Genomic DNA, 18559 nt, shown 5'->3' on the forward strand with positions numbered 1-18559 from the left:
AATGGCGCGAAAAAAAAGGAGCAATAATTCTGCAACTCACTTTGCTCTCTATATTACGAGAGAAAAAAAAGACATAGGTCTTCCGGAATTGAGCCAGATGGTATGAAATTTCTTACAGCATCTGTGAATTACCCGCTCGTGACCTTGACAGTTCTTTTTAGGACGATCATTTCGTGTTAATAAACTCTAGGGCGTCTGGCAGCCCCGGGGTGATGGCAGCGCCGCCGCGTCGGACCCACCAGCGGACGGGAACTATTATCGTACGAGATCCCGTTACTATATTGGGAAAAACTCGCTATCCTTGGCGATGAGATTTTCTCCCATTTTTCTTGAACGTTGTGATGGCAAGAACGGAGGCACGTGATTTGGGAGACGTGTGATGACACGGGTTTCTCACGCCCATTTCTCAGGCCACGCCCGTTTCCGACGCAGGCCACGCCCATGACTGATGTACGTACGCACCGCCCACATCTTAAGGCTTCAGCGAATGCGCCCACAGTTGTTCACGAGCACGCTCACTGGCGCCTTAACAAGCGATCTCTGTCACTCGTGTAACACACGCCCATGGTCTCCATAAACCACGCCCACATCGCCTTTAAAGCCACACCTTCCGACTTTTATACACCAATCCTTACATTATCCACGTTTTCTTTCCCCAAGATACATTTAAGTCTCCATTTTCTTTTCCCCAGCAAACCTAACAACTTTCCATATAATTTTCAGGATGGATGCCGAACAACTGGTTTGATTTTGTTGTTAACAACCCAAGGCCGCTGCAAACAACCTGCCTCACGAAATTAGTCAAAACCGACAAAAAGTAAAGCTTGATGAAGATGATATAAATAATAATAATGACTAATGAACAATCAACATGCAGCTGTACCCTCAACATGCAATATAACCCTCAACATGCAGCTGTAACATCAACATGCAGCATTACCATCAACATGCAGCTGTACCATCAACATGCAGCAGAATCATTAACATGCAGCAGTACCCTCAACATGCAGTACCACCGTCAACATGCAGCAGCGGGAGGAGGAGGAGGAGGAGCGGCAGCTGCAGGGGTGACGGGTCAGCGGGTAGGGAGTGAAAGTCTAGTACAAGGACACCGTGGTTGGTGAGTAGCCGACGGTGGACCCGACGCGCGGGCTTAGCGGGCAGGCAGCCCTCAGGGCCCTGGTGAGGGCTGGGGCATCTGGGGGGGTGCAGAGTGGGGGGGAGGGCCGCCCGTGGGCGGAACATGGCGTGGGTTCCACCCGCGCAGCGTCTGAGTTCCACACGAGACTTACAGAGGTTCAACCTTAGAATAATAATAATAACAATAATAAATAATAATAATAATAATAATAATAATAATAATAATAATAATAATGATAATAATAATGAGGCTTCATTGGTCACGTCAGGTCTTCACTGGTCACGTCAGTTCCACGTCGTCTCTCCGTCGCTAAGGCTATGGCAACATTTCTAACCATCGCGTCCCTCACGTTCAACTGCCTCCACCACGATCCTTGGATACGACGCCGTGACCCTGTGACCTGACCCTTGCAAAGGTCAGGTCAGAGGATGCCATGGCCAATCCCAGCCCAAGGCTGGTCCCATCCTATTGAACGGCGCAAGGATGGAGATCATAATTTACGATGATTTCAGAAGGTAATAACCCCCCCCCCCCCCACTTGTGTCGGGGGTTCGAACTCGGGGGGGAAGAAAACGACGACTTCAATATTTCTCGTCGTAAGTCTCTTGGCGACCGGAGATTACAAGCACGACAGCGAGCTTCTACGAGACGAAGGAACCCATTGTAACTACGGTGGATGCAGCAGGTCAAGCGAGACGCCCACCTTCCCTCCACTTTATTACCAAATGTCTCGTGTTTCGTTCCCCTCCCCCACGGGTAAACTAGGCCGGGGGTGGTGGTGGTGACTCAGGGCGTTCGTACAAAAAACCGCCAAATCCGGATTCAAGCTGAGGGAATCACCACCAGCTTGTGGTGCGAGCAGCGGCATGAAGGCAGCCAGCTGCTGTTGTCGCCTTGATGTAAGCTGTTCAGCTTAAGTCGTGACGTACGTATGAAAGCGAGGCATACCAACACACTTGAAGACCGAGACGCTTAGGGATTGCTATAACGAGAAGCGAACATGTGATACCAAAGGTGTCTTCTGTTCCTGGCGCGAGGTGCGTCGCACAGGCAGACTGGCCAGGGGCCATAACAGACTCAGTACAGACGCAACACACTGACAACACTGTATGAGTCAGTCTTATGGTGTCAGGTGGTGTAGCCCTGCTCATGTGTGGGTTAACCCAGTCTTTACGGCGTAGGATATATGTGACTCGTGGTTTTTTCATCACCTTTACTCATTCTCTATACTCACCCTACTACTACTACTACTACTGCTGCTGGTACGTTTGGCACAGTAGATGTAGAAGAAGGAGAGAGCTAGTACCTGCTGGAACGTAGTTAAGCAGTGGCGAGAGACTCCCTGGCCACACCTGGCTACCTGCTACATCAGAGTTTAAGCAGTCAAAAAGACTCCTGCTCACGCCAGGTGGACGAGAGACGACGATATGAGCAGCAACGTTTTAAACACCTCTGCTGACGCCTGCTGAGTTCCCTGCTAGGAACGAGGGTTCACCAGACCTCTGCCGACGCCTGCTGAGTTCCCTACTAGAAATGAGGGTTCATCAGTGGGATCTACGTGAGTCAGAGAGGCGCTGGGAGGGAGGGACCCCCTCCCCCAAGCCAGTAGACACTTGCCAGTCGTGAGTGTGAGGCAAGAACGTCGAAGGAGGCCAGCCCAGCCCGGCCAGACCCGTTACGTCCACGGATCCGACGATGATCAATACAGACGTAGAGGAAAACTTCACCTCCCACTGACCCTTTCTTCCCTCCCCAGTGGTAGACACACCTAGAAACAACACTGTGATCACGTCAAACGCTCATACGCGTATCTGACATTTCAATTCGCTTCAATGTGTAGCCACCACGCACGGGGAGGGACCTGGTATAATTGGAACGCTTCTCTTGAAAATGACCCACAGACATTCGACGTAAGGTCTCCAGACCTTACGCCCAGAGACCCTCACTAAGAGTTTATTGGTCGCCTGCGAACTCTCCTCTAACCCCACCCCCCTTTGTCCAGGTCAGTAGAGGATGTATAGCATGTTGGAGAGTAAAGCATGTGGAAAGTATAGCATGTGGAAAGTATAGCATGTGGAGAGTATAGCAAACCCTGTTCGGAGTGACCTCTTTACATACGTGCTTGAACCAGACTTGTAAAAAGCACGGGAAATATATAAGGTCACGTGCAGGCTCCCGCTATAGGAATACAACTATAAAACCTATAGGCCGCGAACACACACACACACACACACACACACACACACACACACACACACACACACGTAAACTACACATATACCAGTTTGAGATGATGTATAGATTTCGAATGAGAATAATCTGAACTTGAATCTCTCCTCCAGCTGAAGTGGACGAGATCAAGCGACTTTCTACGAGAACAGCATGACAGCTCTATAATAACAACCTCAGAGTTGCCAAGATTTCTATCGCTATGATGTAGAGGTGGGAAAAAAATATATATTCCCTCCTTGTGACGAGTTTAATGGCATAGCTATGCCACACCTGTTTCAAAATGGGTTCAAGTCTGGAGCCTGGCGTGAGTCAGAGCCTCGGACGTTCTTAAAAGGCGAGATCGACTTCAGGATGGAAGTTCAAACGGTAGTTCTACTTTCCTATTTGAACGACAGGGGAGGAGTTCTACACTGGCGGGAGCCGCCGCCTCCCACGCCAGTTGAACTTCCCTCATCGTACAACTTTTTGAACACTCCGTTCATCTACGACACCGACTATGAAGTGGTATGTAATTACTTATATGTAATTACTTATATGTAATTACTTATAAGTAATTACATATTTGTACGGGACGGGGAGGGAGTTCTAACACTCGTAGGGCCTCGTTTCATGTATATATGTGTGTGTATCCACATACATAACCAATGCTGAGGAAAGAGACATCAGAGATCACATTATTCTTGTGAGAAATGATGGCGAATGAACTCCATAAACAGAAGACGGGGATGATGAACAAATAACTCTATTCGTTAAGCCCAAAAAACAATTCTACACAAACCACAATGTTGTCCTGACGCGGTTTGAAAGAGGAATTGACTTCTCACGTTTTCTGTTGCACTTCGAACGACCTCGCTTAACCTGATATCGAGTGTCAAACCCCATGTTACTATTACGGGTCAGCGAGGCCTTGGAAACGAGCACAAACACACCCTTACCGCCTATTGTTCTAGGTGAACATTCCTTCACCCCCCCCCCCCTCACCCAATCCAACCCCGTCGCTCCCCCTACTTCCTCTGGCTGGCGGACCTTCTTTCACAAAGGCCTTCATCTGTTAAGATCCGGCGGCAACAGAAAACGTGAAAGTCTGGGAAAAGACGTTGGCTTATTTCCTCTGGTGTGAGTCTGGTACTCTCTCTCTCTCTCTCTCTCTCTCTCTCTCTCTCTCTCTCTCTCTCTCTCTCTCTCTCTCTCTCTCTCTCTCTCGAGAATTTTGGATATGTCTTTCTCGGTTATTTCTAGGTAGTTTAGGTACGTCTCTCTCTCTCTCTCTCTCTCTCTCTCTCTCTCTCTCTCTCTCTCTCTCTCTCTCTCTCTCTCCCAAGACCAGTTTAGGTCCCTCTTCCTCTCACGACTCCAAGTCACGATCGGGGTTTCGATTTAATTCCTCCCTCCCCCCCCCTCTCCACCTGACAGGTCACGACATTTCCCCGTAATTTACACAGCCGAGCAGTCAGCCAGCCGTACGTTTTCTATGAGGCTGAACGATTCGTTTTCCGTCGCCGAAATGACCAGGGCGAAACATCGCAAGACTCTGGCAAAGATGGTGGCAATTCCTTCGTGCGATTTCTTCCCATTACAACCCATTCCTGATGACCTAATTCCAATGGGAAATTCAACTCTCTCTCTCTCTCTCTCTCTCTCTCTCTCTCTCTCTCTCTCTCTCTCTCTCTCTCCATTCCAGAGCTAGACAAAGGAGAACAAAAATGGGCGGGTGTAATCGGAACACGCCCACCCACAACCCACCAACCCCCCCCCCCTCCTCCCTAAACACCCTCCCTCCCCCTCTCTCTCCCTTCCCACACCCGGGCCTGGGATTCGAACTGGGTCACGAGGTGAGCCGAACTTTACCACACGAGGTCACGGCACATCACCAACGTGTGGGTCTTTGTTTCGTCACCTGACGTTACCCAACCTGACCCGACCTGGGCCGTGTGTGTGTGTGTGTGACCATGTGACCGCAGACATATATAAATACCTTATCACTCATGAATTCCTTTATATTATTCAATATATATATATATATATATATATATATATATATATATATATATATATATATATATATATATTCCTATGAGTCCACAGGGAAAATGAAACACGATAAGTTCCCAAGTGCACTTTCGTGTAATAATCACATCATCAGGGGAGACACAAGAAAGAAATATAACAGTCAGTTGATATACATCAAAGAGACGAAGCTAGGACGCCATTTGGTAAACATGCGATTGTCCATCCACATCATATATATATAATGCTGTAACGGAGAACCGTAATAGATATTCTATTCATACAATTTTGGTCGTCTATATAAATTTCGCCCACAATTGTCGTCTTTCCTTTGCCTTAGATGTCGACCTATAAGCTATCCTTATCGCTGTGTATGATGAGTTTGGACTATACACATCACCCCCCTACCTACCCACCCGCACGCACGTTGGGTCTGCTCTATATACATCACCCGTAAGCGAAGTCTTGGATTGGCTCCTTGACCACTGGGCCTGGCCATGTCGACCCATGAATTCCAGATCGTAAGGCAGTTCCAGGTTAACGTACCGACCTCGACATGGCTTCCAGTACCCGTACTGGAGGTGCGTGTGTGGGGTCAGCAGGCCTCCACCCCCCCCCCCCCCCCCTTCTCCCTCCATCACTATAACCAGAAGAGCCAACAGAACCCGAGCCAGGTCAGGTCAAGGCAATGTGACCTGAGGTTCGCAGGAGATAACACATACCAGATCTCGGGTAAGTCAAGGTGACCTACGAGAATTAGGTTAGGAAAGATAATAATCCATCTCTGGCTTAAGCAAGGCAAGATAACAGACAACAGATACAAGCAAGGCAAGATAACACACAACAGGTACAAGCAAGATAACAGACAACAGGTATAGGTAAGGCAAGATAACACACAACAGATATAGGCAAGGCAAGATAACCCAGAAGTTTAAGCAAGGCAAAATAACAGACAACAGGTATAGGCAAGGCAAGATAACCCAGAAGTTTAAGCAAGGCAAGATAATAGACAACAGGTATAAGCAAGGCAAGACAACACACAACAGGTATAGGCAAGGCAAGATAACCAATACATAGTGTCACTGTAACCCACAGAGGATAACATGCAGTCTTCAACCATTCCTACTTCCATAATAAAGTTCATGTGGATACTCGATACTTATTCAACTGTATACTTAACTGTGGTTTCCCATGTAATCTTAATAGCATGACGATGTAACCCTCTATACTTAAGTACGGTTTACCTGTATACTTAATCATAACATCCCTGTATACTTGGCTACTCATGCCTGTTACTTAAGTACGGTTTACCTGTATACTTAATCATAACATCCCTGTATACTTGGCTACTCATGCCTGTATGTTGAACTGTATATCCACTGTTTAACTGACTGGTCTTATATTTAACTACAGTACCCCCGTACACGGTACTGTATTCTCCTGTATTCTGTATGACTGTCTATGTGGATACCTGTATAATACCAGTTTCCTTGATATGTTCCCAGTGTATCAAACTGTTGTATACATGACTGTAGTTCCACTGTATACTTCACTGTAATCCACCTGTATAAGTTCTGGTTCTCACGCACTTAAATGTGGTTCTCATGCATTCAAATGTGGTTCTCATGCATGTAAGTACGGCTCTCAAACACTCAAGTGTGGTTTTCACGCACTTAAATGTGGTTCTCATGCATGTAAGTATGATCAATATGCACTTAAACACGTCCAAATACTTGACCGCGATCCTCCTGCATTTGTAAGTGTGGTTTAAGTCGACACTTAACCTCCTTTAAACAAGCTTTCAAGTGGTTTACCTCCATCGACAACTGTGGTTTACGGGTATACATTACGGCGGTTTACGTTATGGCCGGCTCTTTAAGTAGACCTTCCTCATTGCTCAAATGACAGACCGGTATGTCACTTTCTTCCCCAAAGCAGTAATTACGGTACAGGCAATTACAGTCAACACTACCTAGTTTTCTACTGTCGTGTTTAACAATATCTAGATTTTATTTCTCATTATACTTAGTCACTGTCTAACGCGTTATCTGAGGTTCGTGGTGACGTTATGAGGTTATGAGGGTGTGCGGATGAGGTGGTTTAAGGTTGGGTAATGAGGTGGCGAGGTGAGGCGTTGTGATAGCGAGGTCTGGTGGAATTATTATGCTTCGTCTCTAAGTCTGCGGGATCTCCCATCAGCCCTGTAGTCACATCTAACATGACTTAACGAGGTAAACAAACTACTTAAGATATGTCTCGACCCTTATAAAGCGAATGCATCATATTAACGAGGTCTGTCATCTGCCTTTAATAAGGTTAAGCATCGAGTTAGCGGGGTTACGGATCAAGTCCCTGTGGCTTACCTTTAGTCATACATCGTCATGCATCGGCTAACGGGGTTTGCCTTTAACCTTATAAGCCACAGAATCACTTTAACGAGACTTGTCGTTAACCTTATGAAGTTGAGCATTAAACTTAACGAGGTTAGTCTTGACCCCTATAACACAAACTCCATATAAGATAACGAATATATATATATATATATATATATATATATATATATATATATATATATATATATATATATATATATATATATAATTTCCGTTAAATCGAGTAAAAAAAATAAATAAGTAATAAATGCCTTGTAACGTGACCCCATTAAGTTGCCAAGTCGTCATTATTAGCCATCTGTGAAGGTGACATTCCAATCGTATTATATTCCAGTCATGTTCTTACAAACTACCTACAAACCACGTGGCAGCGGTCGAATGGGCCGTTCGCAGTTAGCTCGTTATGACTAGTTGACAACAAAAGTAAATAGTTTACAGAACATAAGCCATCCATCAACTCCGTTAGCAATTGGACATCGTTAAATGCATGCTCAAATTACCCCTAAAGTGAAGTGTGTTCAAATGAACATCAATCTCAAAACAGTTCTAGACCTTGTTAACCCCCTTGGTGAACGCCGTTACGACCCTTGGGTACAAAGGCGTGACCTCTGACCTAACCTTTAATGAGCAGGTTATCACACCCGTTGTATCATAGCGTTGTTGCCCAAGGGCCGATCGATCCTCTGGGCTCTACGCGTTAACAGTTTAATCATAAACACTGTTGAATTATCAACAGGAGACGTTAAATGTGTAAGGATCTAAAACTACGCATGTTTACGTCAATATTCACCTCTAACAACCTGTAAACTCCCTTACAATATTCACCTTTCTAGAAGATTCAGCGGAATTATCATATTCACGCAAGAACACAGTGAAAATCAGTGTTTAAAACCGGTTCGTAATCACTTCAACCAGTGTCCCTCATCATTAACACACGCAGGCAATACGAGCAATAATCTTCGCCTAAGACAGACGTATTGCAATACGCGTCGCCCCCCCACCCCAACTGTGGTGATGACGTAGTCAAGGTGGTCATGGCGGGCGCCACTTGTGAAACTCTTCTCCCATTGGTCGGCCGATGTTGCCATTCGCCCAGCTCGTAATTTCCCTCCCCCATGTGTGTTACCATGCTCAGATAATACGAGAGATATTATCTCTCTTATCTCTCGCATTATCCATCACATTAAGAGACTCTGTTTGGTATGGAGTGCTTAAATCATTACCGGTTCTCGGTCGTTAAACAAGGTAGTTAACGTCTGATGAGGTGATTAATGAGGGGGGAGAAAATATGAAGAAATCGCTTTATTGATCCCCCAATCATTGTTGTGGAGTGTCAGGCTGGGAAATCACATAGGCCAACATTTTCACCAGCGCGCGTTCTCCTCGGGGGTCGCTATCTTAATATTCTTTCCGGGGTCACAATCAGAGGTCAATAATGTCCCAGTACAGAGGACATAGAGAGAGAGAGAGAGAGAGAGAGAGAGAGAGAGAGAGAGAGAGAGAGAGAGAGAGAGAGAGAGAGAGAGGGGTCAAAAGGGGAACAAGAACAGCAGAGGGAGTGAAAGGAAGGAGAGGTGAGAGGGAGGGGTCACGAAGGATGAGAGGGAAGCGGAGGCGAGAAAGTGAGAGGGTGAGGGAGAGTAGAAGGAGGGGTGGTGGTGGGGGTGGGGGGAGGGAGGGAGGGAGAGACGTGATGAGAGAAGGGAGTGGTGGGTGTTGGGGGGGAGGAAGGGGGAGTAATTAGAGTTGAGAGAAGGTCGTGACGAGCTGAGTGAGAGGCGGAGGTATGAGGCTGGAACCACATGAGGATGAGGTGTCCCTCTTGTGATGAGTGGGGGAAAGTGAGGGGTCTGTGGTAAGGCATGAGGGAAAGTGAGGGGTCTTTGGTAAGGCATGAGGGAAAGTGAAGCGTCTGTGGTGAGGTAAGAGGGAAAGTGAGGGGTCTGTGGTAAGGCATGAGGGAAAGTGAGGGGTCTGTGGTGAGGTAAGAGAGAAGGTGAGGTTTCATACTGAGTTCAGGAGGAAAGTGAGGATCCGTTGTGAGTCACGAGGGGAAAGTGAGGATCCGTTGTGAGTCAAGAGGGGAAAGTGAAGGTCTGTAGTGAGGTGAGGTGAGGAGAGTGTGAGGTGTCCGTAGCATGGACACAGTGAAAGAATGAGATACGAGGGGGTTACCTAAGGGTCCGTTGTGAGGCAAGAGAAAGAGTGAGGGTCTTCAGTGAGGTAGGGGAAAGTGAGGGGGTTTCATTGTGAGGCCAGAGGCAAAGTGAGGGGTTAACAGTGAGGCAAGAGGGAAGAGTGAGGAGTCTGAAGTGAGGCACAGCAGGGAGACATGAGGTTTCACAGGGAAGAGGGAGAATAACGGTTAGTAGTAATGAGGTAGAATGGAAAATAAGGGTCCGTTAAGGAGTGGGTACGTGAGGGTCGGTAATGAGGCAGGTGGGAGAGTGAGGGGTCTGTAGTGAGGCAGCAGGTTCAATGAGGGTCCGAAATGAGACAAGAGGGTAAATGAGTGAATATGAGGGTCCGTTGTGGTGCAAATGGTAAAAAAAATGAGTTTAGTTCCCCCCTTTCGCGGTTCTATGACATACAGTCTAGAGAATGAAAATACAAAGTATGAGGAGGAAAAAAAATATTTATATAAATATATTCAATTATACCAAATGATACCAATAAAATCGTCCATGTTTATCACTTGACGACAAGCAATCCAGTGCTCACACCTGACCTGGCGCCCTTCATTACTGACATTTATTAACGTACGACTCGTAATTACCGTCACATACATCCGGTGAGGAGAATTTATTCACGAATGACGCGTGTGACGAGTTAAATTAATATGGCTACCCAGAGCAGTGCGACTCCACGGTGTTGGCAGCACTGATCATGGCGCCACGGGGTTGCCAATACTTCCAAAGACGACATTACTGTCATTTCCGTCGCCGGGGCATCGAACGTAGTTATTTACTCTACCTGTTATTGCAACTTGCGTGCCGTTACTGCAGCCCCTGGGCCCTGCAACAGCCGGGTTTAAAAGGCTCCCCGACACAAGGGCTGCGCTCCAAGCCTGCATTATTGCCACTTTCGCTATCACCGCTCGCCCGCCATTTTGAGAACTTTGATTCGCTGGTGCTGTCATAAACCCCTCCCGGTCGTTACAGCAGTGGAGGGAGGGAGGGAGGGGAGGGATACAAAAAGGCTACAGCAAGATACAGCGGTGATGCTCTGAGGTGTGAGGGGTGTAAGCGACTGTAATGAGGAGGGGGTGGTGGTGGGGAGGGGGGGGGGGGTAGGATTCAGGGCCGCCAACCTTCCCGTTACCAGCCAAAGGTCAAGAGGGAGGGAGGGAGGGAGGGAGGGAGGGAGGGAGGGAGGGAGGGAGGGAGAGGGAGGGAGGGAGGGAGGGAGAGGGGGGAGGGGGGAAGGGGAGGAGGGAGGCAACTGTACCCAGCTGGGGAGGGGGTACTGCTGTCTTTGTCTCCCCCTCCTCCCCACACACAGACACCTGCTCCTGCTTCTGCTTGCCGTCATGCAAGCAGGAAATACGAAGCCTCTTGGACTATTACACACGGGATGACGGGACAGAATTTTTGGTCATAAGGAAATTGTCATTCGGATAATTCACAGGAAAAAAAGATATCTTAAGATTGTGTTACACACACACACACACACACACACACACACACACACAAATATAAACACACACATACATACAGAGGTATATACACGCGACCCATTGTGACCTTTTGCAATACAAATATCCATACACACCATATGCATATATATATATATATATATATATATATATATATATATATATATATATATATATATATATATATATATATATGATAAGGTAATTATGTAATTCCTAAGGGGAATCAATGAAGACGAGGCGATACCAAGATGTCCGCCCTATCCAATCAGTGTCAGTGTGTCTTGGCTGCCCCCTCTGGACCAGGGGAACAGGAAAGGTACCACAGTGGCACAGAGGAGGTACCATGGGGGGCGGGAGAGGTACCAGGTGAGGGGAGGGGTACTAGGGGAAAGCAGGAGAGGTACCAGGGAGAGGCAGGTCACCCTGTGGTATCAAGGACCTTTGCAGGAGTACCAGGCGAGGGGGAGGTGGGGGGGGGAGAAGGGGGGGTCAAGACAGCCTGAAGGACACCTCGTGGTATTCCTGGTATTTCCCAGGTCCTGCGCCTGGTAACTGGGGGGTAGGGGGGAGAGAGGGGAGGGGTGTGGTGTTCGTTCCTGTCCCTCTCCTGCCGTAGGATTCCCCCCCTCCCCTATGCACGTCCCGTAGGAACCCTCCATCGCTTCCTATCGCGCCTCTGGATTCCTTTGAATGGGGGAAATGGGTCACACGTCAAACCAAGTTGGGAGACGAGGGTCTACCCCTCCACAACCCTGGGTTGGTCCTCTGCAGGTCGGTGACTCGGGGTCCAAGACGGACGCTAATAGGTCCTCCTGCTTCCATGAGAGGCCATCCCCATCCACCACGAACCACTGTCACCCTTACCAGTGGTCTGCGAGGGCCCGCAAGGATGAAGGGGGCCAGATGAAGAATAATATACGGTAAAAAGGATTTAGAGAAGAGGAGGAGGGGAAAACAGAAAACGAAAAGGAGGGAGGGAGGAGGGACGACTACGAAATGGTATAGCAACAGCGCTACTTGACCAAAAGACACACTCATCCACACGAGCTGTGTTGCTTAACCGAAGACAGACCCAGCGAGAGGCGCCGTGCTCACACAAAAACAGAGAAATGGACCCATCCGGAGAAGCTGTCGTATGTGTACAAAAACGTGAAGGAAGGAAATAAAAGACGAGTTATACATCAGATAAGACCGTGATGTGCTGTACACGACGGGGGGGTAATCGCAAACCTGCAAAACGGAGGAGGAACGAGAATGTGTGTGTGTGTGTGTGTGTGTGTGTGTGTGTTGTGTGTGTGTGTGTGTGTGTGTGTGTGTGACCTCACCACCACCTCCACCACCAGCAGCGGCGGCAGTTACCGGAGGGGGGCGTCTCGGGTCATGGCAGGTGGCAGGATACACTGGCTCAGGTCAGGGACATGTTTCATGCCGGTGGGGAACCAGGTCATAGGAGAAGGGCGGTCACAAGATTTCTCCGACGAAGGATCTCTGGGTGAGGAGGGAGGGAGGGAGGGAAGTGAGGACCCCTATTGGGGGACCTCTTTGTGTCAGCGCTCCACCTCCCTGCCAAGCCAGAATCCCTTGGAGACACGGGAGAGGTACACACACAAGACGTTAAGCAAAAAAACTAATAGAAACACTAATAATCCTCACTACATCTCGGGAGGCCTCTGGTGGCTCAACCATCTCAAGAGAATTTCGTCGTAAATTTGGAGAAAAGACTAAATGAAAATAAGATAAAAATCGGGCTTTTTGGAAGAGAATAAAAAGATTAAAAATTGGGGTTTTGCGACACCCTCCCACCTACATGAAGACACCGAGCCAGTTCCTCAGAAAACCCGCTCGTCCCCCATCCCACCGTGACCCCTGACCACCTCCTCCTGTAGGACGTAGGGGGGGAGGAGGAGGTCAGCGGGCGAGGTGACCAGTGAGAGTTGAGGCTCGCCGGGGGTCCCGTTCCTGGCGGGAGTCCAACCCGGGGTTTGATCTTCCTTCCCTCCCGGCTACCTCGACAACAACAGCTCCTTCAACCACCTTCCCTCCCGCCTCCTCACCACCACCACCTTCTTAAAACTCGTCTCCGACGCTGTCGTAACCCCAGGGAATCCTGAGACGTAATCCCCCCCACCGACATATTATTAATCCGTTAATCCTCGTCCATGATGTTAACGCCAAGTAGGAAAGAAAGATCCCCAACTTGGCGTACCTGTACGTACAATTCATTAGGCAACCCAGGCGGGGCCAATCTTGGTGACCCATTTCCTGGACCCACTGAGTCCTACGTGACCTCTCTTGCGCCGTCGATCGCGAAACGGCGCGATTAATTCGCCATAATTTACGGGACACGAAAATCTCGAAGGATTAGGCACTTCAGGCACGGGTCATCCCCATCACCTCACCGTCGAGTGTAGCGCTGAAGTCATACCAACCACCTCCCCTGCTTCAGACGCCTCTCTCACTCCTCCTACAGGACAGGGGTCGGGCCCATTGTACTACCTACCACAAGGCAACGTGCTTTTGTCTCCACCCTCGTCGTACCACAAGGGGCCTCACTGACACCTCTCCTTCACCCAAGACAAAAGTGATTTACACCCGTCCCTTGTCCCTTGTGGGCCAGCGCCTTCTGGAGATACAGGCGGAGGTGAACTAACAGGAGGTAGGACGGACTGCCTGGCTTGCTGGCTGGTACAGGGTAGTGGGGAGGGAGGGTGGTAGGCTGTGCACAGACCGGTCTGTGAGGCGAGGCCACCTGCTTCTCCACAGTCCAACAGACTGGTAGCGTCAGGTCCTGTTGCCGCCGCCTGTTAACAGCTTGAGTAACGGCGGGCGGCATCAAGCGTCGACCAACGCCAGCCAACGGGACACGAGCAAACATGCAGCATTCTAACGTTTTCGGATAACGGGACCTCCCCTTCTCCCATGCCTTTAGCGCAACAGTTTATATATATAAATTCAGAACAACTGCCCCAAATTGCAATACAAGGCAACCCAAAAACTCTCCTAATATCAACATTTCTTCCATTATCATCCAACGGATGTCTCTCTCTACCACCATCACATCTCGCTCGGCTCTATCTATCCATCCATCCATCTATCTATCTGGCCAGAACATCTATTTTCCTAGCGGCCTCTTGTCAGGGGGTGTGTTCGCTCGAGTTACGCTGGCGCTACCCCAGGTCAGGTCTGGGACGCTGGCTGGCTGGCCCGTTTCACTTTCTATCTCCCGCACCCATGACGACTCTCGAGAGCAAGAGTCAGTCTCACAATCTGTTCAGCGAAAAGCGAAAGCCGCGCGCGCGCGTGTGTGTGTGTGTGTGTGTTCTCCTATTGGATAACACGGGGAGCATCAACAACGTCGCTGGTTGGCCCGGGGGCGGTAGTAGAGCTTCCCTGAGACCCTATTGGTAGAAAGCGGCGTTACTTTCTTTCCTGGACGGGGATTGGTCGACCGGGTCGATATGGACGGGAGGGAGGGAGGGAGGGAGGTTCCCCTTCCCCCCCCACACCTCACCTTGCTCTGGGAAGGCAGCCCTGAGAACATCCCAAGTCAATCAAAACCCAACAGTGTTAACGACTTCTAAACTCGTAACAACCATGGCTTAAACCGTCCTATTACCCCCTCACCCCCTGTGGGAACAACCCTACAGGTCTTTACATGACGGAGAGGGGGAGGGCGACAATCTGGAAGCCAAAAACAAACAAAATCCACCCCTAATGGAACTGGTTGTAACACTATCTTGGTCCGAGGAAGTCCAAGAAAGTAGCTAAGGCCTGGCCGAGCCGGGCCGGGCCTGCTTAAGCCAGCCCAGCCGACCGCTGGGGTGAGGTGTGTGTGTGTACAGAGCGACGGCAAGATAGACAGAGACTACGAGGTTATGATGACACAATTACTCTCTCTCTCTCTCTCTCTCTCTCTCTCTCTCTCTCTCTCTCTCTCTCTCTCTCTCCACCTGCCCTGTTAAGACTACTACATAACAACACCTTCCCCACGAATTAACCAACGCGTTCTACCACGTACAGATGAGAGCGGGTCATTTCTGATCCCGATGGGTTCAGAGCGCGAGTCCATGGACGGGGGGACCAGGGGGGTGGGTGTCAAACTGACATCCCTCGCGGTTTTTTTTAAGTATGTGCAAGTCCAAAAGAAATTTTTTGTGTGGAGGATCATCAGCGGTGTTGGCGCACCCGGCCAGAGTCAACAGTTCTGTTGACGCGTAATCCTTCAACGGAGACGCTGGGCAAACAGGACGCCCAAGTTCAAGTGTGCAGGGAGAGAGAGAGAGAGAGAGAGAGAGAGAGAGAGAGAGAGAGAGAGAAATTTTTTTTCCTGCAGCGTTCAAAACTTTGGTTCAAACTTGGAACTTTTTCCTTCTTTTTCATACTGTGGCGGGACTCTGTCCCTGGACGCGTCAGTCGTACCCTCAAACTCACGGTGGTCGTACCACTACGTTCGGGGTCGTGTCGTCGTACATTCAAAATCGACTCGGGGTCGTTAACAAGGCCTAAACCTGACACTTACGAGTCAATGGTTGTTAGCCCAGACTTAGCCATATCCTCCAAAACCGAACAATTCTTACTTTTTTTTTTTTAAATATTTATGGAATTTTATCATTTTCTGTACTACATGTACGTTAGGCACTTCAATCTCCGGGGGATATAATCTAACTCCATATCTCTGGGGGGGGGGGTGTAGTTTATCCCATCAATCACAACGCATTGGAGTCTTTCTATCAACATATTCTCCACATAGCAATCCACGTACATATCTAAATCAATCCTATACCCTCTGGAAATATGGTATACCACTATATTACCCCCAGTACCCCTTAAATGTATGGCCCCCTCCCCAGTACCACTAGAAAAAAAATGGTACCACGCATCACACACTGGAATAAAAGTGTTACCATACACCCGTGGCAGAGCAACCTGGGCTACATCATATAAGGTTACACGTTAACGTGTAACTGAAACACTAGACTGTTGGAGGGTTGTGATGGAGTACCGGTGTGGCAACAGTGGTGTGGAGGAGGGGGTGGCTGATGTGTTCTGTGGGGATGTTTGTGGTGAGGGGGTACACTGTGGAGGGAAAGGGGGGGGGGCTGGGAGGAGTGAGGGGTGGTGTTTAGGGAAGGGGGGTGAAGGGTGGTGAGGGGTGCTTTTCTTGGGGGGCGAGGGATGGAGGGAGAGAATTGGTCTTAGGGTAAGAAAGTGCATATGAGAGAGAGAGAGAGAGAGAGAGAGAGAGAGAGAGAGAGAGAGAGAGAGAGAGAGAGAGAGAGAGAGAGAGAGGCACGCCAAAATGTTCATGACTGGAGGATTTCAAGCCACAACCCCCCACACTACCCCCACACCAATCTTGCCCACACATGTGTCTTACCTCATCATCATCATCATGTCCGCCCGTGCCGCTTGCCCCCACCAACAGCCAAGCCAGTCACCCCTTCCTTACCTGTTACAAGAAAGAAAAACAATATCATTAATATCAAGAAACAATAATGCTCTCAAACAATAGACATGGAAACTATAATGAAATAATAGACATCCAAATCACAGTAAAATTCTACTAAAATCTATATATGATGAAAAATATAAACTATAAAATGACACATTAACTTTGAACTTAGAAAGTTATGTACGTGAACAACAAATACAATTATCTCACAAATAAAGATACAATTACAGTATGAGCAGCAATGGGTTGGACTATCTACCAAACTACCAATTATCTCACGGCAGCCACGATTAACCACCAACTGCCCAATTATCCATCGGTTGTTTAGTGTTTTAAAAGCCCATTCCAGGTCTTGCCTTGCCACTGGGAAGAGAGACTACCTAACAACCATACAGTAGTTAAGATGGTTCTGACCCACAGGCTACGGGAGGGGTTAGAAACAAGCCTCCTCATCTACGGGAGGGGTTAGAAACAAGCCTCCTTAGCTACAGGAGGGGTTAGAAACAAGCCTCCTTAGCTGCGGTTGGGGTTAGAAACAAGCCTCCTGAGTCACGGGTGGGGATAGAAACAAGCCTCCTTAGCTGCGGGAAGGGTTAGAAACAAGCCTCCTTAGCTGCGGGAGGGGTTAGAAACAAGCCTCCTTTACATCCCACGAGACAATGACCCACTGGTGAACTACGGTCGCCTCCGAGGAAATGGCTGGTCACGTTTTCTTTACGACCGAGATGGATTAGGGTTAAATGGCTCATTTTGAGAGTTAATAACCTGGATTTCCTACCTCAGCGAGGGTGAGATTGGGATCGAGCCAAGAATCTGAAATCCCACAAGCCATTGTTGTGGTGAAAAAAATCATATATATATATATATATATATATATATATATATATATATATATATATATATATATATATATATATGATAGGTACCCTTCTGTATCAGCGTATTTAGAGTTTGAAATCAGTACTATGTAACGTAACTACCATTTTAAAAATAAAAAAAAAAATCAGTTAAAAAATATATGACTGGTTACATACATTCCTATCGTAAGATTATAAAAGGGAGTAAATAAATAAATAAATAAAAAAAAAATATCTGCATATGAAAATACTTGAACGTTCACAAAATCCAAAGGCAATACATTATTTTCTCTCAACATTCTTGCTATACTTTTTCTTTTTCCTCCCGCTGGTGGAAGATCTCGTCAGGTCTCGGGGTGCGGGAAGCAGAAACTCATTCGTGTTGTGGTAAGCGACCGACACACCTGCATTCTAACATGGAGTCAGACGGTTTCTCAAGATGACAACCCTAAAGTTGGAAAATCTTATCTCTTGCTTCATGAGAGGTTAATATATATATATATATATATATATATATATATATATATATATATATTTGTTTATCAAATGGCGTCCTAGCTTCGTCTCTTCGATGTATATCAACTGACTGTTATATTTCTCTCCTGTGTCTCCCCTGATGATGTGATTATTACACGAAAGTGCACTTGGGAACTTTTCGTGTTTCATTTTCCCCGTGGACTCATAGGAATATATATATATATATATATATATATATATATATATATATATATATATATATATATATATATATACGTAGCCATTATTGGACTAATGTAACTCGTTTTCTGTGATGTGGCACATCCTCTTCGTCAAATTTGA

At 47.7% G+C, this 18559-nt stretch overlaps 1 protein-coding gene across 3 annotated transcripts in view; it reads right to left on the reverse strand.

The window, feature by feature from the left end:
* The window catches only part of LOC139763242 (uncharacterized), a 76153-nt gene that overhangs the window by 25630 nt on the left and 31964 nt on the right, over positions 1 to 18559 (reverse strand). For 2 of the 3 annotated variants that reach the window (XM_071689142.1, XM_071689140.1), the window contains exon 1: positions 16809 to 16840. The exons of the other annotated variant lie outside the window; for it this stretch is intronic. In XM_071689142.1, the coding sequence (XP_071545243.1) occupies positions 16809 to 16825 (17 nt within the window). In that variant the 5' untranslated portion in view covers positions 16826 to 16840. Of the gene's footprint in view, positions 1 to 16808; positions 16841 to 18559 lie in introns of those variants that run through there. 3 annotated transcript variants of the gene reach the window in all.

The sequence above is a fragment of the Panulirus ornatus genome, chromosome 46 (assembly GCF_036320965.1).
Source record: "Panulirus ornatus isolate Po-2019 chromosome 46, ASM3632096v1, whole genome shotgun sequence".
NCBI classification, from domain to species: Eukaryota; Metazoa; Arthropoda; class Malacostraca; order Decapoda; family Palinuridae; genus Panulirus; species Panulirus ornatus.